The sequence below is a fragment of the Anabrus simplex genome, chromosome 12 (assembly GCF_040414725.1).
Source record: "Anabrus simplex isolate iqAnaSimp1 chromosome 12, ASM4041472v1, whole genome shotgun sequence".
NCBI classification, from domain to species: Eukaryota; Metazoa; Arthropoda; class Insecta; order Orthoptera; family Tettigoniidae; genus Anabrus; species Anabrus simplex.
The window spans coordinates 8,184,708-8,210,579 of NC_090276.1; the positions used below are offsets into that span (position 1 = coordinate 8,184,708).

Here is a 25,872-nt window from a genome sequence, read left to right on the forward strand (position 1 = left end):
CAAGAAGGGGTTCCCTGTCTCTCAGGATGGAAGATAGAAGTCAAATCCTTACCAGCTGACCCGTCATAATGGGAGATAAACGATTAGGAAATCTTTGAACAGGCTGAGGTCAGAAGTGGGTAGGTTGAATTTCGTGAGGTGCTATATCAACGTCGACATGATGATGCAGCTCATGTTAAGAACCAGCCAGGAATCACTGGATGTGGCCATGCATTGGTAGAAAATAATAAACTGTTAAGATTGTTATAACTGTGTGTTATGTACAGTGGGCAGAAAATGAAATCCCAACAGCAAGGAACAGTTGTGCTAAACAAACGAAATTTGGGAGATATGTTCGCACAACTGAAAGATGACACCTATACAGATTTGTGCGCTAGTCGACGAAGACCATGTAATAGGTCTACGAGAAGGTGGGTATACTTTCCGCGATATTGTAGGGATGTATCCACAGTTTATCCGTATTGGAAACAATGGTCACGGGAAGGCACACGGGCTACTACGGAGAGGGAAGACCGCAGTATTAGCCGAAAGTCTGTGATGGATCGTACTGCAACTTCAGCAGCCATTCCAGCTTCAGTTGGCTCCAGAGTGACCGAGATAACTGTAACAAATCGATTACTCGGAGGACAGCTCCGAGCCAGACCTCCTGTAACGTTCATGCCACTAACTCTGAATCACTGCCATCTGCGACTTCAGTGATGTCAAGATAGAGCTCATTGGACGGTGGAGTGGAGAACTGTTGTGTTCTCAGATGAGAGATATTTCTGTCCTGGTGCCAGTAGTTTGGCAAGGAATCAAGCTGTGTTTGGCGTCAACAGACTGGGCAAACATTAGGAGTTATGGTCTGGGAAGGGATTTCCTTTGACAGCAGAAGGACATTGTAACTTAAAAGATTTATTATATTACGTTATAACATACCTTTAAAAACATTTTTATACACTGAATAAAAATACACACTATTAAACAATGAATGGCATGTTTTGTTCTTAAGAGAACATGATCATATTCTATCAATTCACATTCAATATTCGGAAATATTAATGTTTATTTCTGTCCAAACACCCATGAATTTGATGTTTCTAACTTATCACAATGAAGCTCTGCTATGTCAGGACTTCAGCATACTCTTTCATTTGGCTCGAATCCAAACGGCTGCTATTACATACACCGAAAGAAAATCGTTGCAAGTTTTTCGAGTATTACAGGGTGTCCGGCTAAACAGTATTCCATTTTCCCAACAGCACTAGAAAAGTGATGTAAACGGTTTCAAAATAATTAACATCTGTGAATTAACTCAATAAGTTATGATACATATAACCACAATCCTCTGTGTGTGGCTGCTATGTAACTTTTGAGTGCTAGAGCAGCGTGTTTTCCCGTGCTTGAGGCGAGACAAATGTTGAAACGCTAGCGTGAAAACCAGCCGACGAATGGACCTGGGCGTATTCTCCAGCGGGTAACCTTGAAGACGCGCCTCCCTTCCAGTTCTCCGGCGGAATATGACGCTATGTCTGGCCCGCCTCGTCCAAGTTATTGTGATCCATATTTCTGGCGTATTTTCACGCTGAAACTCCAAGTGAAAAAACGCACGTGTGACTGTAGCCTCAGCCTGCTGGTCAGAGACACTGAGACAGTGTTGCCAGGTCTCCCGAAATTTCAGGAGATCTCCCGATTTTTTTGCAATACACCAGGAAACACGAAAAAACAAAAAATCTCCCGAAATTTCTTCCAATCCAAATTTAAGAAAAATGTACAATAATAATAAATGATACATAATAGTGTACATTTGTTGTGGAAAACTCTTTCCACGTCCCACTGTGTGACGTTTTATCGATAACATCATTCGTTAGGTACTTTCCCGCATTCATTTTAGGCTCGAATTACGTAATATCTCCCCTTTTATTGAACTCAAACGTCCAGTCGGTTGATCAGCTGTGTGTTAAACATTTTATTCAGGATCTTGACACTGAGTGGCGAATATTAAGAAACACGGAGGTGAATGTTGACAGTACAGATCCAATATAATTTTGGACTGCAGTATGTAAAGTAGAAAAGGGAGGCGAATCACAAATGTTTCCTAAGCTATTCATCCTGATGTTGTCACTCTTGTGTTTGCCCCATTCTCTGCCAGTGTTGAAAGGTTTTTCTTCTATCAATCGAATGAAAACAAAAACCAGAAATACACTGACCACTCAAACGATATGCGGACTTCTGCATTCAAGAAAGAATACAAAATCTGCACACTGTTTCTACGCCTGATGCATAACGACATCTACAGGAAAAGCGGGGAAAAAGAAGAAGAAGCATAGATTGGCCAGATATTAAGGGTGAGTGAAATGGTATGTTTTTCTCATAATAACTTCACGTGACTATTACATTCTTTAATTTAGTTGTATTATAAAATTTCAGTACTCGAGAAACTACCGACATTTTCATTAAAACTCCCGAATTTTTTTACGTACAATCTCCCGATTTTTTTATTTATAGACCTGGCAACACTGCACCGAGAGGACGCTTTGGCTACGGCCACACGTGCGTGTTTGCACGGCGTGATTTTATTGGTGTGTTGCACATTGCTCTGCACAGGGAAGGAATTCCATTAATTCCGTTGTTGCTTTATGTACTGCGTTGGTTGTTCGTCGCCTTCTTCATCAAAGAAAATGTTGGATCAATCCTATAATAAGTGACAAGTCATCGAGTGGACAATTTGTGTTCCTACAACAACAAACTAAAAGACAACCAAGAGAAATTTTTGAGTATTGCAGAATTTCCGTGAACTCATTTGAGCTGCTTTTCTGTCTGTTGAAAAATGCTATCAGCAAAATAAATACGCCACCCCCCCAACACAGCGCCCGTTACTGATAAACAAGGTCTGTCTAGGGAGGTCAAGTCACGAATGCTACTTATGGAGTCGCCATATTGGGTCTTTAAGCGAGCGTAACCAAAGGCAAGTGTATTCGAATTTAGAGGATTTCGGTACCGTACATTGAAATAAAAACAAAATACCAAGCAATTTTGATAAAGAATTTAATTGGGCATCTCCTGCCCATGTATATATAACTGTATAACAATTAAATGATATGAATACATTCACAGTTATTTGAATAGAAAGATAATTAACAGAGCCTGAAATTCTTTTTTCTTTCTTTCTCTTTTGAGAGACAAGAATCAACAGAAAAGCTCATGTTCTTCTCTTTTACTTCTTTACAACTTGGTCTTACTGTGTTTCTTATTAATATCATCTGTCAAATACGTAATCTTATTGATAGAAACATAGAAATCTGTACAGCACCTGTGTCATGTTATAATTACCGGTACATGAAATACTGAACTTGAAGTACTGTATTTAAAGTACTAACCGACGGTTGTAATAAATTACCTTCAGCGTTTTCTTTATTAAGAGAGTAATTTCCGATACTGCGTTTCTAAAAGGTTACCCCAGTATGTTGACAAACACTGAATGCCTCTTGAGTTGAGTGCATTAAATTATGTATGGTAACTGTTGTTATCCATTCGTGCGGTATTTCTTTCGGTCCTAAGGCAAAAATATTCTGCACATATGCAACAAGAGTGATGTTCTTAGCTACTCTTAACTACTCTAGTTTATTGATAACCCATGCAGCTATATAGTACAAAGTGGTGGTGGTGATTATTGTTTTAAGAGGAAGTACAACTGGACAACCATCCTCTATAAACACTAATCAGAAGAAAACAAATGGAAGGGGACCAAAACTTCGAAAAATGAAGGTATCGGCAAAAGAAAGATGGAGGCCACAAAGTGCGTGGAAATGAAAAAACTTCCTAGGCCTCGAATGCGCTAATGCCGTCGAGGTCGGAAAAGAACAAGTGTTCACCAGGGGAGTTCGGATGGGCTAGAATAGTGAAAGTAATGTCAAGACTCAGCTAAAGGCCTCGTGGTCACAACCCAAAATAGATTTCCCCCCGTGGGTGGGGGCAATAGATCAACCACGGTATCCCCTGCCTGTCATAAGAGGCGACTGAAAGGGGCGTCAGGCTCTCCTAACCAGGGAGCGTGAGTTAGCGACGACGGGGCTCTTAGCTGAGTCCTATTATTCATGCATATAATAATAATAATAATAATAATAATAATAATAATAATAATAATAATAATAATAATGGTTAAGAAAATTAAAGCCATTGGTAGACACGATTTCATAAGAAATGGAAATTTAGTCACTATTAAGTTGAGGCAACCTACGTTAGGCTATTTTAGGGATTACATTAGGATATTATGTTAGGCTACGGTACATTAAATTACAGTAGTTGGTTAGTGCGAGTGAAGCGAGTGTTGTGATCTTTAAGTATTTGTCCAGCCATATAATGTACTCTATAGAACATTTAAGATGAATGAAATTTAGCTGTAAATAATAACTACACTACAGTATAAGACTGCTATTATCAATACAATTGTTGTAATGATGGCCAGCTGGACATAAATTGTTGGTTTGAAGTGATAGACCTATTGTTTGTTGTGAATATAATTGGTAACTGAACAGGAACAAGCATTTCAAATATCTGTGAAACATTTCTACGTTGCATGTAGGGTTAGAATGATACTGTCTGTAGTTTACATGAAAAGGAATGGAATGAAATGGCGTTTTGATTTTAGTACCAGGAGTGGCTGAGGACAAGTTCGGCTTGCCAGATGCAGGTCTTGATCTGACTCCCGTAGGCGACCTGCACGTCGTGATGAGGATAAAAGTAAGATGAAGACGACACATACACCCAGCTCCCGTGCCAGCGAAATTGACCAATTATGGTTAAAATTCCTGAACCTGCCGAGAATCGAACCTGGGATCCCTGTGACCAAAGGCCAGCACACTAACCATTTAGCCATGGAGCCGGACACATGAAAAGGAAATTTTCATAAACATCAGTAGGCCTACTACTATTACACATTTCCTGTTACTTTTCTTGCTTGTTTTGAAAGACAATTCTCTTTCTTTGGGAGGTTTCCTGTTATATGTCAAAGACTTAGGTGGATTAGGGACTTTTAAAATTGTTGGGATGGAATTCCACATGAGTAGTTTTCGTCCATCTGCTCTCTTTAGTTCAAATTGCGATTCTTCAAAATGTTGCTAGAAGAAAATACACCGGGCGAGTTGGCCGTGTGGTTAGAGGCGCGCGGCTGTGAGCTTGCATCCGGGAGATAGTGGGTTCGAACCCCACTGTCGGCAGCCCTGAAGATGGTTTTCCGTGGTTTCCCATTTTCACACCGGGCAAATGCTGGGGCCGTACTTTATTTAAGGCCACGGCCGCTTCCTTCCAACTCCTAGGCCTTTCCTCTCCCATCGTCGCCATAAGACCTATCTGTGTCGGTGGAACGTTTACAACAAGAAACCACTTTCCACGAAGGACAAACTCCGACACTACAACACTGTTGTTCGCCCAGAGGCACGCCACGCAATTGAAACATGATCATTAAACATCAACATTAGAGACATTGAGAAAATGGAACTACAGATACTGAGGAAAATATTCGGACCCAAGTTTGAAGATGGCATTTGGATGCGAAAAAGCTCGGAGGAACTCCATTCATTGACTGAGCAATTCACTTCACTGGCACGCAAAAGACGTATGAAATTCTACGGGCATTTAGCCCGAATGGATGACTCACGATTGACCAAGAAAATCTATTTCGTTACCAATGGAACACGACAAACCAAAGTGCGCTGGCTAGTAGACACCCAAAAAGATCTCGCAGAAGTCGATATTGACCCGCTGGAAACCACAAGGACTTCATGTAGACAAAAGATCAACACACACAAGTTTGCACCCAAGAAACCGACGGCAAGAAATTTGAAAAAAAAAAAAAAAAAAAAAAAGGCGTGGACACAAGAAAGATGACAGCCCCATAGTGAAATGATGAGGAGGTTTTGGGAAGATAAGAAGAACAAGAATACCAATGCTAAATAATGGTTCTACGAGCTCCTTAGAGGGCCAAACGTATAATACCGGGTGATTTGGAGGTGAAGTTAGCATCACGCAGCTGTGAACTTACATCCGGGAGATAGTGAGTTCGAATCCCACTGTCGGCAGCCCTGAAGATGGTTTTTCGTGGTTTCCCATTTTCACACCAGGCAAAGGCTGGGGCTATATCTTTATTAAGACCACGGCAGCTTCCTTCCCACTCCTAGCCCATTCCTATCCCATAGTCGCCATAAGATTTATCTGTGTCGGTGCGACTTAAAGCCAATTGTAAATAATAATAATAATAATAATAATAATAATAATAATAATAATAATAATAATAATAATAATAATAATAATAATAATAATAATAATTGTACCGGCGGTACACCTCCACGTCGCTAATTCAAACTTTGCGCCAGTTGAAACTCCCCTACTGGAGGAAGTCTGAACTTTATCTAAGGCGTTAATTTTCAAGTTTCTCAGAAGATGTCACTACTTGGAAATTTTGAAGTTTCTGAACTGGGTCGTTTTCGATGTATTTTTGTTTTGCCTGTAGTAAGAAGTGTGAACTTTCTCTTCTAGAGGACACTACTGAAGAACTACAATGGTGCACCCTAGTGCGAAGTGAAAGAACTGTTTTTTGGAGAAAATTTGAATTCATAAGTTTGTTCTTTGTTAAATTTCTTGCAGTCATGGTTTAAGTTGGCAATATTAACCCTTTCTTTCCCCTTGTTTTGAATTTAGCCAATCCCGAATTTCTTTAGTTAATTTATGACCAATCAGGGGTATCTTCCCCAAAGGGGATATGTTGCTTAACCCTAGCCAATAAAATGATTGTGGGCGGGTGTTCTCATTCCTGAAACGCCTCGAACTTTCCGCGAGAGTATATAAACTGCTGATTTTCGGGTCTCCGCGCCACTCCAGTAACATCTTTTGGTGTGTAAAGTACATAGCAGGGGGCGGGAAGCGCCTCTTTCTTCGGGCAGCAGTTCAACAACAAGGTAATGGCCGTTTAATAACTTCTTTTCTTGCTAGCTCAGCAGTTTAACTCTCGGGGCAGGTCCGATGCTTTTCCACCATGTAACCTTTCCCTAAAATGTAAAGACTCTTAGTATCTATTCTCTCTTAAGCTGCATATTGGGATAGAGAGTGCTTAACCCTCTCGAGCTCCCACTCATATTGCATTGAGGTGAACTTATTTTTTTCTCAACCGTTTCTTCCTTAACGTAATGTAAATTGTTTCATTCTAAAGTCACCTCTTTAGTATGGGATTAGCCCTTGAATTAGCGGCCTAGAGCCAGATTAGGTTTTAAACAAAATGTATTAGGAGTGCAGATCGCCTCCTCTCAAATTGGTATTTTAGAGGCCATGTAATTAACCTTTTCTCACTTAATAGGCCTCAGTAGGTTGGGTATTTTACCCCTGTGTTTATGTCCTTAGAGGACAACTTGAAGGTGGAGTTTGGTGTGGCCTTTTATAGGCTTGAACGTTGAGAGCGGTTTGCTCTTTTGAAATTTGGTTCTGCGTGCCTCGAGGAGGCTTTACTGTGTAATTTGGAGCAAGTGCTCCTGGGCATGAATGGGGTTTTCTGCCCCTCTGTTGAAACTTGTTTTGGGGTAAAGCTGGGCTAATTGCTCAAGAATTGTGAGTTCGGGGCTCGAAGCCCAAATCCTGTAAATACTGTAATTGTACTTTTGTTGCCTTGCTACTCTGTACCTGCCATGCTTGTTATTTCTTGATTTTGCAAAGAAAATATAGCCTTGTTAAATTTTAAATTAACTTTAATTTCGTAGCCTGAGACCTGTTCACCCCCGCACCTTCTTTCACCTCTGCTGTTCCACAGATACCTCGGAACAATAATAATAATAATAATAATAATAATAATAATAATAATAATAATAATAATAATGATAATAATAATAATAATAATAATGGTGCATGGCATCTTTATAGGCTTGGTGGTGACCTAACGAGGATGAAATGAATGGCAAAGACATCATAAATACCCAGTCCCGAAGCCAGGGGAATTAACAGTATGAGGGGGGTTGATTATGAAAAGTGAAGCGGGGCTATCGGGCCAAAGGCAATCATTGTATCCATTTAGCCACAAAGCCGGACTTTAATTTGCTAAACCTTATGCTACCATCTCCACTGATCAGGTGTTGAGTATTGGCAGAGCAGAGGTCAGGGCAGCAGGCTTCTCGGTTGGCTATTGGCTGCAGCTCAAAACGCTGAAGGCTTGACGTTCACTAAACCAACCACCTAAAAGGGGTAATCTAAGTCTAGTGGTAGCCCACGTCTTGATCCCAGCATACGCCACTGAGGCATGGGTACTTTTGTACCTCCAAAACTATTAATTGGCTGTCTAATTCCATTTTGCAAAGTGGAAGTACAAAACGAACGCAGATAGATCCCGCGCAATATTCAGATAAGAGCACAACACCGTAAGTATGGCCGAACACTGGACGGGAAAACACGCCAACAAAATGGACTTCATCCCATTCTCGAGCGGGCGACCTTGATTGAAGATGCGTCTTGTCTCGTGGCGGGAAATCACGCTGTGTAGCCGTAGTTTTAGAGTGATACTTCACATTGATTGCACCATGTCTTCCAAAATATTGATTAAATTTGTAAAATTAAAAATTCACGATGTATCGCAAAACCAAACCAAACTACATGGTGGCATTGCCAACCAAGCGACCGCTGCTCAACCCAAAGACGTATCGCAAAATGAGGTTCAAATTTATTGGCAATCAATTTCAAGAGCAGATGAACATTTTCTCCGACGCCCGATCTAAAATAATACCTCAAATGTGTCGTAACTCAGTCATTGTAGGATACTTACTCGAAAGATCTGCAGATCACCTGTACCTTTCAGCATGCCAAAGTCGTAGGATTTCTGCTCCAGAAGACCTTGCAGGTCATTGAAGGGCATCTTGGGTTTCCTCAAGGTCAAGAAGGAGATGATTCGCGCGTTGTAGGAGGCGGTCAGCACTACGGCAGTTAGGAATGATACCCATATCACGATCCGTACTGACGATCGGCCAAAAGGGACGGTGAAACCTGTCAAAAAAATATAAAAATACGCAGATGGTAGAGGATCTGTGCTACTGTGCAGCATTCGTTATAGAAAGAGGTCGTTAGTTTATGACGTAAAGAAAAACAAAATATGCAAACAAGAATGCCCAGAAATTAAATAAATATGACCGAAAAGAGGTAACATATGACTTATGTAATTTAGTAATAGGTAGCAAATGTGAGAGTATTACTAACATTAAAGGTCTTAAGTGCTGACAAGTGATTAGTGGAAGCTTGCATCCGGGAGATAGTGGGTTCGAATTCCACTTCCTTCCCACTCCTAGGCCTTCCCTATTCCATCGTCGCCATAACACCTGTCTTTGTCGGCGCGACGTAAAGCAAATAGCAAAAAAAAAAGTGATTAGCGATAATACAGCGGACATATTAAATAATGCAAACTGACACAGCTACAGTGCGTTAAAACATTCAATATTCATTCACATTAAATGGCTTTCATATCGCTACCTTAACTTCCGATGCTTTACAAAAGAGAATTGTTCCGTCAGTAGGCTTACGGAAGCACCGAACTCTTTCACATAATTTCTGCATTTTACACCTTCACTGCCCTTCACTTTGAATATGATACATTTCACTCATTCCACGTTCAGAAAACAGTATTGCTCTTACGGACCTACAAGGAGTGAACACACCCCCTCTGAGGCACCCATAATTCCTCTTTGTAATGTATTACGAAAGACAGATAAAAAGGATGAGGCGTTTCTGTCCGTGAATTATTAAAATAACTACATAACATTTTATTTTTCATAAATATATTCATAGGTAGGAAGCACAATGTGAGGAACAGCCTTCGCTTCGTTGCCTTCATTTTTTTCTGTGTTGTTCTGGTACAAGCATCGTTTAGTTCCTCACTCTGCGAACCACTGGCAGTTCACTTGTGTACAGTGTTTATTTGTTACGTGTCCGTCCCCATGGCTGAATGGTTAGTGTGCTGGCCTTTGATCACAGGGGTCCCGGGTTCGATTCCCAGCAGGGTCGGGAATTTTAACCATAATTGGTTTATTTCACTGCCACGGGGGCTGGGTGTATGGGTCGTATTCATCATCATTTCATCCTCATCACGATGCGCAGGTCGCCTACGGGAGTCAAATCCAAAGACCGGCATCTGGCGAGCAGAACTTCTCCTCGGACACTCCCGGCACTAAAAGCCATACAGCATTTCATTTGTTACGTGTGTTTTTAGGTTTTAATCAGTGCGTACTTGTATTGAGTGAGAGTTGGTTGTATATTGCACAGGATTTATGTGTGTCCTATTATTTTCGTACTGTACAGAAGGTGTTACTGAAGATTTTGGTGTTTTGGTGGGCAGCGATACGTCATGGCATAACTTGTACTGATAAAAACCATATTGCCGTGGCTTTTATTTGTGCTTGGTTTTGTGTAAACTTGCACTCTTCGTTATTGCATAGCTTCTTCTCCGAATGTTATAGACGTTTCTTGTAAGTTCTTGAGCTTATCCCCCGTTGAAATTCTCTTAACTTACATTACATGTGCATATCCTCCTTCCACTATGTGTTCCGTGATGAGTTATCATATCACTGCTTCATACAAACGTTTTAATGTCTGTTTGACATCAGTCTTACTATTCTCCCGAGTTATCAGAAGATGACCATCACGGTATCCTCTTCGTTGAAGCATACAATTGTATGTTGTATACTTCGCCCCTGTCCTGAGAACGTACTTCAACATACTTTACACTTGCGCGGCTTCTTTCCGCAGTGTACGCGAGGATACACCTAGGTCAATAACCCCGAAAGGAACTTTCACCCCATCAACACAGTAACTAAAACTGAGATGACTTTTCCTATTTGTGAAACTCACAACCTAACTATACCATTGCCTGCTTCCATCTCACAACATTATCGAGGTCATTTTGCAGTTGCTCACAATCTTGTAACTTATTTATTACTCTATACAGAATAACATTATCTGGAAAAAGCCTTAACTCTGATTATAATTATTTTCTCGTATCTTTTACATCTATAAGAAAACATAAAGGTCCAACCTTGAACTCTCTCTCGAAATTCTCTCAGAGAGCATAAAAAAACTTACCATTTTGTATCTTGTTTCTTCAATTTTGATTTATATAACCCCCACCTCCACCTGCGTCCGATATATCCCACAAACCCGGGTACTGTCTGTTTTTGTATAATTTTTTGCCCCAACACTTTGCCGCTACCGGTAGTCAGAGCATTGTGGACGCTACGAAACACGCGATGTATTGCTGGACTCGTACCCATGACATGGCCACGGTTTCCTGTGTGCCAGTCAAGTGTTTAAGTAACACTAGCGCTAATTTCGTAACTGCTGATCCTTACCTTGCATGCAGAACATGCCCCACGCGGACAGCGCCATCTCGCTGAAGGTCGCAGTGTATTCTTCACTTCTCCAGAACTGCGTGGCCACTAGACACAAAGTGCTGAGCGCGATGCAGACAGCTACACAAAGCCAGAGATGACCATTAAAAGGGGAAATATATATTTTCCAGCTCGAACCAGTGTCATAATCCCTCCGAACGTAGACGGCTACTCTGAATAGAACACAAGAAACATCATTTTCAGTTCTTTTCAATTCTAACGAACATAACACTTTATTAAAAACGATGACTTCAGGATATACGAAGGTTGGAATATTAATAATGGCAATATTACAAGTGATACATGTTACCAAGTTTTACTGCTCTTCAAAGTAGTCACCTGCATTGTGTACAACTCGTTGCCAGCGATGTGGGAAGTTGTAAGATATCTTTAGCAGCACCTGTTGTGATGATATTTCTACTGCCTGACGAATCTCTGGAACAGTTCTGAAGCGAATGCAATTGAATGTGCCATTGGTCGTACAGCACGACAGTGTCATCAAGGTCTTCAGGAGGATTGCGGGGGATCAGCGTTATCTTACAGAACAGTGGCACAGTGGGTAAAAGTCTTCAACTTTTTTTCTCAAGACCTTGCGTTCCTTTAAAATATGAAGCACAGTCGTATGCGCTAATCCGGTGACTCGGACCAGCTCACGAATCTGTGGAGTCGATCAGTGTCCAGTAACGTGGCAACAGCGTGCGCTTCTTTTCACTGGCAAGGACGACCTAACCGACGCATTTTTGCCATATTTTGGCGTCCCCATTTGAAGGCTTAAGGTGCTGCTGAAGGTATCCTACGACTTCCACATCACTGACAACGGGTTGTACACAATGCTGGAGCCTATAAAACTTGGTAACATGTATCTCTTTTGTATCAGTTGTAATTAAATAGTTGACACTATTAAAGGTACAATCCTCGTGTATTTTATTTTAAACAAGGTAGCAGGCTGGAGTAGTTTCAACTGGTCATATTCTGTCATTTTCAGCAACTGACTCCCAGAACACCTGTTGCCTTGTTGCCGAACAGCTGCAGCACAGATTTAATATCATCAACAATTTGTGAAAAATTATCTCATTCACGCTTCTTAATATGTAAAAAGTTGTAATGACAAATATAATTCAAATTAAATTTTAATTAAATTTCCAAATAAAATCGACTGCTTTAAAATTATAATAAAAATACAATTTCCTAAGTTATTCGTAATTATATCAGTCAGGGTTAGTTTTATAAGCAACGCTGTAATAATACTAAATGTTCAAACTGGAACTCAAAGTAAATATAGCTGACCGTGTTTAAAATATCGGCAAGAATCCATTTCAAGAAGCGTTTAGCCCCCTTTCTCCTTTAAATATCTTAATGTCTATTACCTGAGCATCTAAGTTAATCCAATTTAAAATATTGCGGAGTTTCATTGAAATTTGTTCTGCTATTTTCAGGTGATCCTCGTACAAACATACAAATATACATGCATACGTGCAAAGTGTGTCTATAAAGTACGGTGGATGGACCGATATTTCAGTGGTAATGTGTGAATAGAAACATTTCCAGGAGCGCCACGCAGCGTTAACACACGTAGCTGAAGCTGTTTTGTCTGCTGTGGCCGGTCTAGCGTGAAGTGTCATGTCATAGTGCAATGGAGCAAGGCATAAACAACGTTCTGTTAGGTATAAGGGAAAAATGGCGACTGAAACGCATGCGTGTTGGTGTAAGTAAGGAGGAAAGCTGTTTACGACTGGTTCAAACGCTTTCTGGATGAACACGAAACACTTGAGGATGCTACGTTCGGGTCGATCGTCAACAAGCAAGAATTCAGGAAACATCAAGCAAGTGCGACAGATTCTGACACGAAATCAGCGACTGCCTTTGAGAAGGATGTCAGAGGAGCTTGGGATTATCAAGGGCAGTGTGAACACCGTAATTCATAACAATTTGGGCAAGCTAAAGATCTGTTCTGCATTTGTGCCGCGCATATTGACTGAAGAGCACAAGGCAACACGGATAAAAACTGCTGGAGATTCTATTAACACGGTTAGCGAGATCTATCTTTTCTCAAAACCACCATCACAAGCGATGACATCTAGTGCTACCAGTTCGATCCGGAGACAATCAGTGGCATGGTGGTCACCTGGTTCCCCGCGTCCCAAAAAGAGTAGCCTCCAAAAGTCCAGGATCAAGACGCATGATTCCCTTTCTTCAACAGCAATTGCATGATCTACCAGGAATTCGTACCGGAGTGTCAATTGTGCTGAATTATCAGACATTAAAGACGGTGCTTGGATCAATTTCAAGAAACGTATTTCCTGCCGGTTTCCAGCAGCTGTATACACGTTGCCAAAAGAAAGAACTTCTAAGGCGGTTGAAGTTATTTTTTGTAAGTTCTGTTTTCTTTGTATTATAATATTATTAACTGAACTTTTTGGACGCACCTTATACTAGACTGGCGCCCACATGCATGACTCCACATCGTCCCAGAAAACAGTCACCGTTGGCCACTTTGCAGGTCCGTCAACATTGGTGGAAAACCGAAAAACTTACAAACAGAAGTACCCAAAATAAATGGTCGGATGCCAATGTAACTTCGTACTTGTACAGACCATCGGTGGATATTTAAATGATTAAATCAGCGACATGTTGAACGGCCACCTGAGTGCATTAGTGTTGTTCGTGTCTAGTATTGTTACGAGGCCTGGTAGGGTATGTACGGAGCATGAACAGTGTCAGATGTTGAGTGATCACTGTGAAGCACACGGAGATGGCACGTATTCATCACCTGACAGAGTTTGAAAGGGGCCTTGTTGTGGGTTTCCATTCGGCCGGCTTGTCGAATCGTGTAACATCCAGATTTATGGGGATTCTGAATTGACTGTGGCTCGATGTTAGACAGCATGGGAACGTGAGGGCCGGCATTCTCCTCGTCAAGGTTCTGGTGGACTCCGTCTGACCACCACAATGGAGCATCGCCGTATTTTGCACCAAGCACATGGAAAGCCATTCACATCTACGCCTGCCGTTCGAGAACAAGTAATCGACTCGCTGCAAAATCATGTGTCATCCCACACCATTGGTCGGAGACTAACAACAGCCGGGCTAGGATATTACCGTCCCATGCTTAGGCTGTCCTCAACACTACACACGAACGGCTACATTTAGAGTAGTGCCATGACCGGGAAGCATAGACTATCCTTGTGCAATGCCTCGCATTGTGTTCAGCGATGAATCGCGGTTCTGCATTATCCAGGATGACCATCGTCTGGAAGTATGGCAGCGACCTGGGGAGAGGTCCCATTCTTCCCATGTTTTGGAGAGGTTCAGCGCTGATACTCCTGGCTTCATGGTGTGGGGAGCAACCTGGTATGACTTCAGGTCACTGCTCGTATTGATTGAGGGAACTATGACGACACAACGGTACGTCACGGATATCCTGCGCCCTCATGTGTTACTTCCCATGCAACAGTATGGTGGCGCTATTTCTCAACAGGACAATGCTCTTCCACACGCGGCACGTATCTCTATGAGCTGTCTGCGTGATGTTGAGGTATTCCCGTGGCCAGCAAGATCCCCAGATCTGTCCCTGATAGAACATGTGTGGGGCTAGCTCGGACGTCAACTCCGTGCCAGTGACAGTATCCAGGATATCAAAAACCAGTTACGACAATTGTGGCCGGCTTATCTCAGGAGAGGATTCATCGACTTTATGACACACTACCCAACCGAATCAGTTCATGCATCCAGGACAGAATGTGTGCAATGTCATACTGGTCTCGTACTGCCAAGTTCTTTATAAATTTGACTCAATTTTGAAATAACATCCCATACCCTTTCAGTTCCTTACATCTCCCCTTTTAGGGTGCGTCAATTATTCCTGCCAGGGAGTGTAACTGTTGGTATCACTGCTGAAATATATTGGCAGAAATATTTTATACGACTGATCTTATGGCGATACTGATCTCCTCGGCGGAATGAAACCTACGACAACGTAATTATGCTTTCAAGTGGGGAAAAAGGGAGGAAATTGCATGATGCGAGGTCAGGTGAGTATGGAGGCTGTGGTAAAACAGTGACATGTTGCTTTACCAGTTCCTCTTGGATAACTTTAAGGGCCCATTGGCCACGTGTAGTCATTCTCCTGTGCCATTGTTAGAGCCAGAGTATCTGATTGTTGAAACTTGAGCAGCAATCAGATACTGGATAAGTTAAACACTCGCCCGTTATCTGTTCGCAGGAATGTAGCCGACCTTAGATTCCTATATAACGATGTTAACGGTTTATTTGGTTTTGCTGAACCTGAATCCTTCTTTTCCCTGCATGTCCCAACTCGCAAAACCAGGATAAATCCACCCCTTCTTATTCCGTATTTCTGCCTCTCTCTCGTTCAAAGAACCTCCTTAACTCTTTATCTTCTGACGGGAACTTGGACGTTTTTTCTTCGTATGCTTCCTTTAATCGATTCTTCCTTAACTTAACCTAGCTCATTTTCATCATATTCATTTTTCTTCTTCTCATTGCTCTCCCCTCTATTGTACATAATACAATATTTATTTTTTACTGTACTATACCATTACTTATGTGTCATACCTGTAATCATCTTGCTGTGCAGAGCTGTAAGTTATTCTCTTCGTTTTCTTTTCAATCCTTAATTTTGTTCGTTCTTTTCTTTTGCCTTTGTGTTTTATTGTTAATTGTTGTGTCTCTACAGTTTTGTTAGTTTTTAATTTTGTTCCTCTATTTTTAAAATTAGATGATTTTTCCTCATTTTTCTCTCACTTAATTTTTTTATGTTTGCATTTTGCTACTCCATTGTAAATATATTTTTAATTGCGGAACTCTGTAATTCGGCTTCTCGCTGTTTTGGTTTCTCAAATAAATAAATAAATAAGTAAATAAATAAATAAATAAATAAATAAATAAATAAATAAACAGGATGCAGTTCATTTTTCGATAGGGTCAACCGTTTACCGGTAATTTTACTTGATGTTGGGCAAAAGTTGTCAACATCTGGAATATGTCACTGTAAAATTCTCTACTATTTCGAAACGGCGAAATGTATCAAGATACATGTATAACTTGCGTCAGAAATATTCACAAAGAAACTAAGACCTGTTCAATTCAGAGGAGTAAAATCACGGAAATGAGTTGCAAACCACATGAGGGTAAATGGGACATAAGGGCCGGTTTTATCAACGTGGGTTACAGTTTTAACTCTGAATTTGACTATTCATTCTGTTTCATCAAGGAGGGTTAATTTTAACTCTAGTATAAGGCCAGAGTTAACTTAACCCCTCCTTTCACCTGGGTTAAACTGTTAACTCGAGTTTAAATGCAAAATGGCCGACGTAAATTATACGTTTGATGCACAGTTGCTTTATTTAGATTTGTTAAATGGTGTTCCTAACAGAAATAGGCCTATAATAAAAAGCAACGACTTTCAACATCTACCTGGGGAACAAGTTCTGAAGAGGTATAGATTGTTGTCAGTAAAGTCGTCGATGAAATTCTCGAGAGGTTAGAATACACAACTGACCGAAACAGGCCTCTCTCCTGTACTAAAGGAATTGATTGCATTAAGGTTTTATACCACAAGATCATTTCATATAATGGTCGGAGACAAGAAGGGTTAGTCTTCTGTCAATTGCCAAATAATCAGTGATTCTAACCTCAAAAACCCTTATATAGTTGTAAGATGGCCTGTAACGTGGGCAACGCTATTAAATTCGCCTGTTGCTTTTTCCCATGTGTCCTCTTTTTCTTTTAATTTTACACCGTTTGTCTTCTTACACTCTATAACGCTTTGGTACTTGGTGGCTAAATCAATAAGTAATTTTTTCATGCAGTAAAATCCCTGACCCTATTTCTCTTCTGAACTTCTTCTTCCATTTTTCGATCACTGCAATCATTTCTATCACGACCACGAAAGAATATTATCTACCACGGAAGTGAGGAAGAAAACGAAATACCGCGCAAGAAATAAACAAAAGAATCCCGCAAGAAGTCTCTTCATAATCTCTGATTTTTAGTCACTGCCTCCTTGATCGGTACGGCAGCTGTTTACGACGAGGGTTAATACCGTGTTAGTTAACCCTCTGCCGAAATAGCTTGGTGAAATGCGTGACTTGTAAGAATGAGTTAAAATATTAACCCTAAGTTCACAAACCCAGGGTTAGAGTATATTTAGCCCTCGTTGATGAAACCGGGCCAAAAGGTTACAGAGTTATGAAGGTATGTAAGGATGTAAAGGAGAGGGCGTGTAAGACTCTAATTAAAGTATGGTTCCAGTGTATGGCACCCAGAAGAGGAGAAAAACTGGAAACGACCCAAAGGAAAGCAGCACGATTTGTTCTGACAAAAGAGGAGTGTTAGGAAAATGTTGCAGACTTCGGGCTGGGAAGACTTGGAAGTAAGGAGACGAGCTATTCTACCAGGCGGTATCTTCCGAGACGTCATTGGAGAGATGGCGTGGAATGACATTAGTAGATGAATAAGTTTGAGTGGTGTTTTTAAATGTAGAAATAATAAAGTCGGAATTTAGGAGGACGAAATGGGGCAAATATTTTTATAGGAGGAGAAATAAGGGACTGGAATAAATTTTTAAAGGGAAATGTTTTATAAATTCCGAGTTGTTGAAAGCATTTAATGTAAACGACTGTTAGGTAATCTGCCACCTGCGCGACAGCAGATAATTCATGAATGATTGAACACACTGTAATTTCCTTTTTACTCATTGTGTTGTACTAAAGATTATTTTACCTTAAAGGTACATTTCAGTACACAATTTTGTAGACCGTACATAACATTACACGTACGGACCAAGAGTCGGGGCGAACGAATTATTATTACTTGTTTTGTTGTGAGCTAAAGTTAAAAAGGAATATTGCCAGAAAAATGTATTTTGGAATTTGGAATTTACGCGAGAAAGAGGAAAAGCAAAGGAACTCTGTCTGAATGGAGGAAAGGAGGAGGGAACATTGTGAAATAATGAAGAAATACCGGGAAGAAAGGAAGTCAAGAAGAGGGAAAAAGGGAGGAAGCATAGTAAATGAATGAATATATACTGGAAAATTAGAAAGGCAAGAAGAGGAAGAAGGAGGGAACATATTTAAAGTAATACCGGTAAGAAAGGAAGACAAGAAAAGCAGGAAAAAAGGAACATATTTGAAGAAATGCCGGGAAGAAAGAAAGGCAAGGAGAGCAAGAAGGTTGTAACATATTTAAAGAACGAAGAAATGCCGAGAAGAAACGAAGGCGAGAAAAGCAAGAAGGAGGGAACATGTTGAGAAAACGAAGAAATACTGAGGAGACAGGAAGACAAGAAAAGGAGAGAATGAGGATACATAGAAAATGAATGAAGAAATACAGGAGAACCGGGAAGGAAAGAAGAGGAGGAAGAAGAAGTAGGGAATATATTGAAAGAACGAATAAATACCGGGAAGAAAGGAAGGCAAGAAGAGCAAGAAGGAGGGATCATATTTAAAGAAATGCCGGTAAGAAAGGAAGGCAAGAAAAGCAGGAAAAAAGGAACATATTTGAAGAAATGCCGGGAAGAAAGGAAGGCAAGGGGAGCAAGAAGGAGGGAACATATTTAAAAAATACCGGGAAGACAGGAAGACAAGAAGAGGGAATAAGGGAGGAAGCATAGTAAATGAATGAATATATACTGGAAAATGCGAAAGGCAAGAAGAGGAAGAAGGAGGAATATATTGAGAAAACGAAGAAATACTGAGGAGCCAGAAAGACAAGAAAAGGAGAGAATGAGGATACATAGATAATGAATGAAGAAATACAGGAAAATCGGGAAGGAAAGAAGAAGAGGAGGAAGAAGAAGAAGAAGGGAATATATTGAAAGAACGAAGAAATACCGGGAAGAAAGGAAGGCAAGAAGTGCAAGAAGGAGGGAACATATTTAAAGAAATACTGGGAAGAAAGAAAGGCAAGGAGAGCAAGAAGGATGTAACATATTTAAAGAACGAAGAAATACCGGGAAGAAACGAAGGCGAGAAAAGCAAGAAGGAGGGAACATATTAAAAGAAATACCAGGAAGACAGGAAGGCAAGAAGAGGAAGAAGGAGAGAACATATTTAAAGAAATACTGGGAAGAAAGAAACACAAGAAGAGCAAGAAAAAAGGAACATATTTGAAGAAATGCCGGGAAGAAAGGAAGGTAAGAAGAACAAGAAGGAGGGAGCATATTTAATGAACGAATGTATATCGAAAAGACAGGAAGGCAAGAAGAACAAGAAGGAGGGAAAATATTTAAAGAAATACCGGGAAGAAAGGAGGGAAAAGAGAGCAATTAGGAGGGGAAATACTTAAATTAATACCGGGGAGAAATGAAGGCAAGAAGAGCAAGAAGGAGGGAACATATTTAAAGAAGTACCGGGAAGACAGGAAGGCAAGAAGAGGAAGAAGGAGGGAATATATTGAAATAATGAACAAATACCAAAAAGAGAGGAAGGCAAAAATAGGAAAAAATCATTAATCCCGTAGTCCAGAGCACGATTTGTAACAGTGCTCCGTACGCTTACAGCTAACCATGCTCGCTGCGCTACCTGTCTGCGCATTCTATCGCCGCCCTGGTATCAGCAAAATTGCTGGTAACTTTTCGCCGCCTCCCCTCTTAGTTTCCGCGAAGGTCAAGAATCACTCCCTGTTAATCAATCATGTGCATGTCCTAGAAGAGTTTTACACACCTTGACTTGGAGACTGGATCAGTGTAGCCCACGTCTCGATATCTTGCCGCGTTGATATCGAATATGGCAATAGTCATGTTCACCTTTCCATCGAGCACCATCCCGATCGCTCCGTCCCATCGCCCGTCCACGTGTTTGATGCCGTACCTGTTGTTCTCCGCCTGGACGATCTTCAAACTGCAATCAGTTGGCAGAAACACTGTGAGGGCTACAGGCTCAGGTTTCAACTCTTCGACCACTTGCTGTCCACAATTTACGAATATCTTCGTGTTTTAGGAAAGTGTAAAATTAAATATCTATTTGCTGGACAATTCTTATACGGTTAAGTGCACATAAAACTTTGTGAACATATAATTTCTGAACTCTTTAATACATCTTTACCGCCAGACATATTATTATTATTATTATTATTATTATTATTATTATTATTATTATTATTATTATTATTATTATTATTATTATTATTATTATGTGATGACATTGACGACGTATTTCACACCTTTTTTGTATGCGGCCATTGGACGATTCAGAGAAGATGTGTGGAAACTGAACTAGGAGAATTGACAGCAGATAATATTATTTCGGTGATGCTGCGAAACCAGGAATCCTGGGATCGCGTGGCAGTGTACGTGGAGAATGTCCTTCGTCAGAAGAAGAAGGATTTGGAAGCATACGAACGTTCGTAAAGGAGAAATGAAGAAAGAAGACGTCTGAAAGACAAAGCACGATATCACCCTGAAGTAATGCGAGAGCGGTTCCGGGGTGATGATACACATCGTGGGAAAAGGGTGTGTGGTTTTTAGTGGGTAAGAATCCCACACACTTGTGGAGTGCGGACCCTTCACAAGTGTCTTTTGAAGATTTTCCACAATCCCTCGTAAAAAAAAAAAAAAAAAAAAAATTATGTATAATTCGCTGGGGCCATCAAGGACCACGTTAAGTCTTGTTGCATTTGACACTGAACTTGGCCTTCTTTAGAGCCCAAATTTCCCTCATTCTTTGTGAGTGGGCCTGCTTACGCTCCTCTGTCCAAGGGGGCACCGTGTCTTCTCTTCGGTTGCTCTTCTCGGTTTAGCCCGTTCGTCAATATTTTCTTGCGGAAGAGATCTCTGTTAAGGGCATCTTCAGCTGAGATATGTAGCATTTGCAGGTCTTCTTTGGTATTTCTAAACCAGGGAATTGTGGTTCTGGGGTTTGAATCAAAAAAGTGAAAGATTTCTTTAGTTAACTTTCTTCTGTCCATTCTTTTCAGATGACCGTAAAATCGTGCCCGTCTTTTTCTGATTGTGTCGGTAATTTTCTCTATTTTGCTCTAGACTTCCTTGTTGGATCTCTTCTGATGGATTCCATTTCCGTACTTTGATCCCAAGATTCCTCTCACAATTTTGCGTTCTCTTTTCTCCAGTTCTTCAAGGAGTCCTTTGTTGGCATTTAGAGACAGGGTTTCGGCTGCATATAGAACTACTGGCTTCAGAACTGTTTCATAGTGACGTACCTTGGTGTTTTGAGAAAGGCATTTTTTTGTTGTAGATTGTGCGGGATGTTTGGTAGGCTATTTCCAGTTTGCGTACTCGCTCCTGAAGTGCTTCTTTGTCCAGTCCATTTTTCATGATGATCTCACCCAGGTATTTGAATTTGTCTACTCGGGTGATGTCCCCGTATTTTGTATATTATTATTATTATTATTATTATTATTATTATTATTATTATTATTATTATTATTATTATTATTATTATGTTCGTTTCGGCCAGCTATGGACCACGCTATTTCACCCGTTTTCTGTCTTAAGCTTTATTACTTACCCAGTACACAGACAACCTTCTTCGGTCCACGTCTTGTCTGGCTTCATTTTAGGTTTTCTTTAAAACCCTTTCGTGGCCAAAATATTTAAGAAATTAATTTTTGGGAACTAAACATATGTTTGTAGTGATGGAATGTCAAAGAATGAGAGGCTATATCCCAGTGGCTGTCAGTATGCCTAAGTGAAACAAATGTGGGAACTACACTTCCCAATAAGCAAATGCTAGCACACAAAAATCAGGACATAGAATGTGAATATGAGCATTCATTTTATGCCACACATACGTATAACTAATTTACACTGAATACAGCTGTAACCATAATTTCAGGCAGAATAAGGGGTGTACAAAGTGAAAGCCAAACGAATGATAGATCCACAATTATATATTGGAAAGGTAATCTGAACACATTTATTTGTCATGAAACAAGCTACTAATTCCTTACATTTTACTTTTCATGGAATTTCTGGAACTCAACAACATAGTAAAATGAAATAAAGTAAAATAACAAAATAATTCTGGAGATGAATAATCATGGCAATATGAAGAACTTATGTTCCTGTGTTTCACCTTTACATAAATCCTATTCATTTACCCATACTGAGACAAATATATGCTCAATCTATGTCTGAAGCACTACAGAATAATTTATGATAACGTAAATAGCTTAGAATTACTAATATCCATCTTTCTGGTGCAGAAAATCACTTCATTTCCCAAAAATGCGCTCTCCTGGCAGTCATTACACTACACACATGTAAACAAACACGTCCACCAACCTAGAAACTGCAAATGTACCCGAGCAGAAATTTTCCCTCGATTTTATGATGTTCACACCAGGTATCAGCACAAATCAAATGTGGGAATTATATCACCCACTGGCCACGAAAGGGTTTAGGGTCGCGTTACGAGACGTCATCACGTAAGATCTCCAATTCCTGTAAACCCTTTTCCACCTCGGTGAACCAGGCGCTTTTAGTTTCATTGCTCAGAATGTAGGCAAAGATTTCGAGTCAAACAATCTTTCGGGTCTCATTCGTGTTAAGAGACCAGAGAAAGAAACCCTTCTTTTCCTAACAGTATCTGTTATTTTCACTGCTGTTTGGATAAAGTGAACCATCAAGACCGAGAGCTGTGATCACAATGCAATTTACTCGACAGATAAGGGACATGACAAGACATAAATGTACATACACTGTGACTGTGGAACTTCAGTACGGCGTAGCGCCACCAAGCGCTGCAATCAGAGTCGCTAGATGTCGTGGTATGGAATCAAAGAACGCCCGAATATGCTGCTGGGGGATACTCTACCACGCGGTTTGTAGGCGCGTCTACAAATCATCGGCAGTGGTTGCAGGAGGACCTGAACGAACATGTTGCCCACCGACCATATTCCAGACATATTTGATGGGCGACATGTTAGGCGAACGGGCTGGCCAGGAAAGTCGTTCTTTGAAGAAGGCTTGCACATTCCGCGCCACATGCGGCCGAGCATTATCCTGCTGGAATATGGCGTGTGGAACGGCCTGCAGGAAGTACAGTGCCTCGGGCTGTAAACCCTCCCTGATGTAGCGGTAGCTGTTCAGATTGCCCTCAAGATGTAGGAGGCAAGATCACATGTTATTGGCAGTGGCGGGCCAAACCATCACTCCTGGCGTTTGTTCGCTATGACGCTCACCACGGTGGCGTCGAACCGCCGAGGCAGACATGTCCACACCCGCTGAAGTGTTCCAACACTGTGGACGAAGCTGTTCTGTCCGTTACGGCTAAGGGGACACGATAGCGGTCGTCTCGCGCTGTGGTCACATTGTGTCGTCCAGTATCTTGTCGGCGCTGTGTACGGCCCTCTTTGGTTCCACATACGCCTCACTATCGAAGCAGCGTGACCTGTACGAGCCGCAATGTCATGGAACGACAGACCGAGCTCCCGTAGCCCAATCATTCTGCCCCGTTGGAACGCACTCACCCGCTGATATTCCACCTCGTGATGTCGGCGAGGCGTAATCTGGCACTTGCGTACACGTTTCCACTGAGTATGACGGCTCCGCACCGACTGTGCGTTGCGTTACACATGTGCACGCCACCTCTCTGCAATTTAAATCACTTATTGTGGTTGCACTGTTCTACAAGTCCTCTGATTTTGGCGTGTTTCAGACCATTGCTTGTGACGTAGAGTATTCGATCCCGGGATCCCGACCGCTTTTAAATCCCGTAGTTTTCGGGATTAATTTTTTCGGATCGCGAGATTTTCGGGATTGACATGATTGTTACTTTAGACGATGTTTTAGTGCGAATGGCGACCTTAGATGGCTTTCCTTTTAGTGTCTTTGTAACCTCAAAAGATTTGAGAGCGTTATTATTATCAAAAGGATATTCAGATTTACCGAAAGCTGCTTCAAACGTTCGTAAGCGTGTCGTCAATTAGAGCTACAGAATTAAAAAGCATATAAAAGCTGAATTAACTGTTTTAAAAACTGAAGGCTAGCGCTTTAGTTTGAGCTTTGATGAATGGGCATCGACTTCTAACAAAAGGTACATGAACGTAAATATTCATTCCGAGAAAAGGTTTTGGATTTTTGGAGTATTGTTGCATCTTTGAAAGCGGAAACATGTGTTGATGTTTTAAAAGAGCGCCTTTCTCAGTTTGATATTTCACTGGGCAGCGAAATCGTGGCAATCGTAAACGACGGTCCAAATGTCATGCTCAAAGTCGGAAAACTTGTCAATACAGAGCACCAAGTTTGTTTTGCTCATGACATTCACTTAGCCGTTTCCGATTTACTTTATTAAGAAAGTTTACCCTGTATACCGACTTCAGAAAATGAGTCCACTGAGCTCCACGATGTAGACTGAGATGATGATGATGATGACGAAAATCTTGAATCAGGATTAGACATTGAAGAAAGAGAAAATTGCCAGCGTACATTTTCAATTCGGAGCAAAGTCCTGATAAAAAACAGATTGTTTCTTTAATTGAGAGATTAAATGGTAAAACAATGACAAAGAGGAAGAACAAAATATGCAAGTCGAGCCTACGAATACAGAAAAAAGTGATTTGATGCACAAAGAAAAGCTTCATCTGGAAATAGAAAACAGCATGAAAACTATGTCTCCTGCAGCATTAAATGAAAATGAATTTTCCATATTTGTTAAGAATGAAATGAACCTAATTCTACTCGGAGCTATAACCTAGAGAAGGCTTATAAATATTTACTAACGATTCCTCCAACACTTCCATCGAACCTGAACGCGCTTTCTCAGCAGCTGCATATATGTGCAACAAATTGAGAAGCAGGCTTGGTGATGAGACACTGGACGCGTTGATATTTCTCAGATCCCATTTTCGCAATTCAAAGTAGAATGTTCCTATTAAATTAGTTTTCTTTATATTTACGAGAAATGTGAAATGTGACTGATTAATGTTATTTTTAAATACCTTTTGCTAAGAAACTTTCTACCTACTTATTATGTTGTTACATGAAAGTCGTCTATTTAGTCTATGTTCAAAGAGATTGTTGTTAATTTCCAAAGTTTATTTGCATAGTTTTGTTACTTAAGGTTTTTTAATTTATGTAAGTTTTAAGAGATCTCACTGATTCTTGGAACAGAATAATTTTAACGTAGAGACTGAGTGATTTTAAATCTAGTTAGTCTGACTCTAAGTCTGATTAGTTAGAGTGATTAGATTAGCTAGGTATTTACCGTAAAATATGTTGATTTTGTGAAAATTTCGATTTGCTGAATAAACAGCTGATTTCTGTAAGATTTTCTTATTTTTTATTTGTAACATTCAATCCCGGGATAATCCCATGATCTCGGGACTGACCAAGTGTAATCCCGAAATTCCGGGATTAGAAATAAGGGCCTGGATCAAATTCCCTACTCGTGAGTGTTTCACTTTCTCCAAACAGCAGTGTAGTTCATGATTGTGCCTTCTCCTTTACTCTCCATTTTCCTTTACTGGACCCAAGATCTTCCTAAGAATCTTCCTTTCTTTGGCT

At 40.6% G+C, this 25,872-nt stretch overlaps 1 protein-coding gene across 1 annotated transcript in view; it reads right to left on the reverse strand.

Annotated features, from left to right (window-relative positions):
• LOC136884391 (probable glutamate receptor) overlaps positions 1 to 25,872 on the reverse strand; it is a 37,419-nt gene that overhangs the window by 11,103 nt on the left and 444 nt on the right. Inside the window, exons 2-4 of the mRNA XM_067156528.2 lie at positions 20,072 to 20,313; positions 11,349 to 11,560; positions 8,780 to 8,997 (exon numbers count right to left, since the gene is read on the reverse strand). Of these exons, the coding sequence (XP_067012629.1) occupies positions 8,780 to 8,997; positions 11,349 to 11,560; positions 20,072 to 20,313 (672 nt within the window). The remainder of the gene's footprint in view (positions 1 to 8,779; positions 8,998 to 11,348; positions 11,561 to 20,071; positions 20,314 to 25,872) is intronic.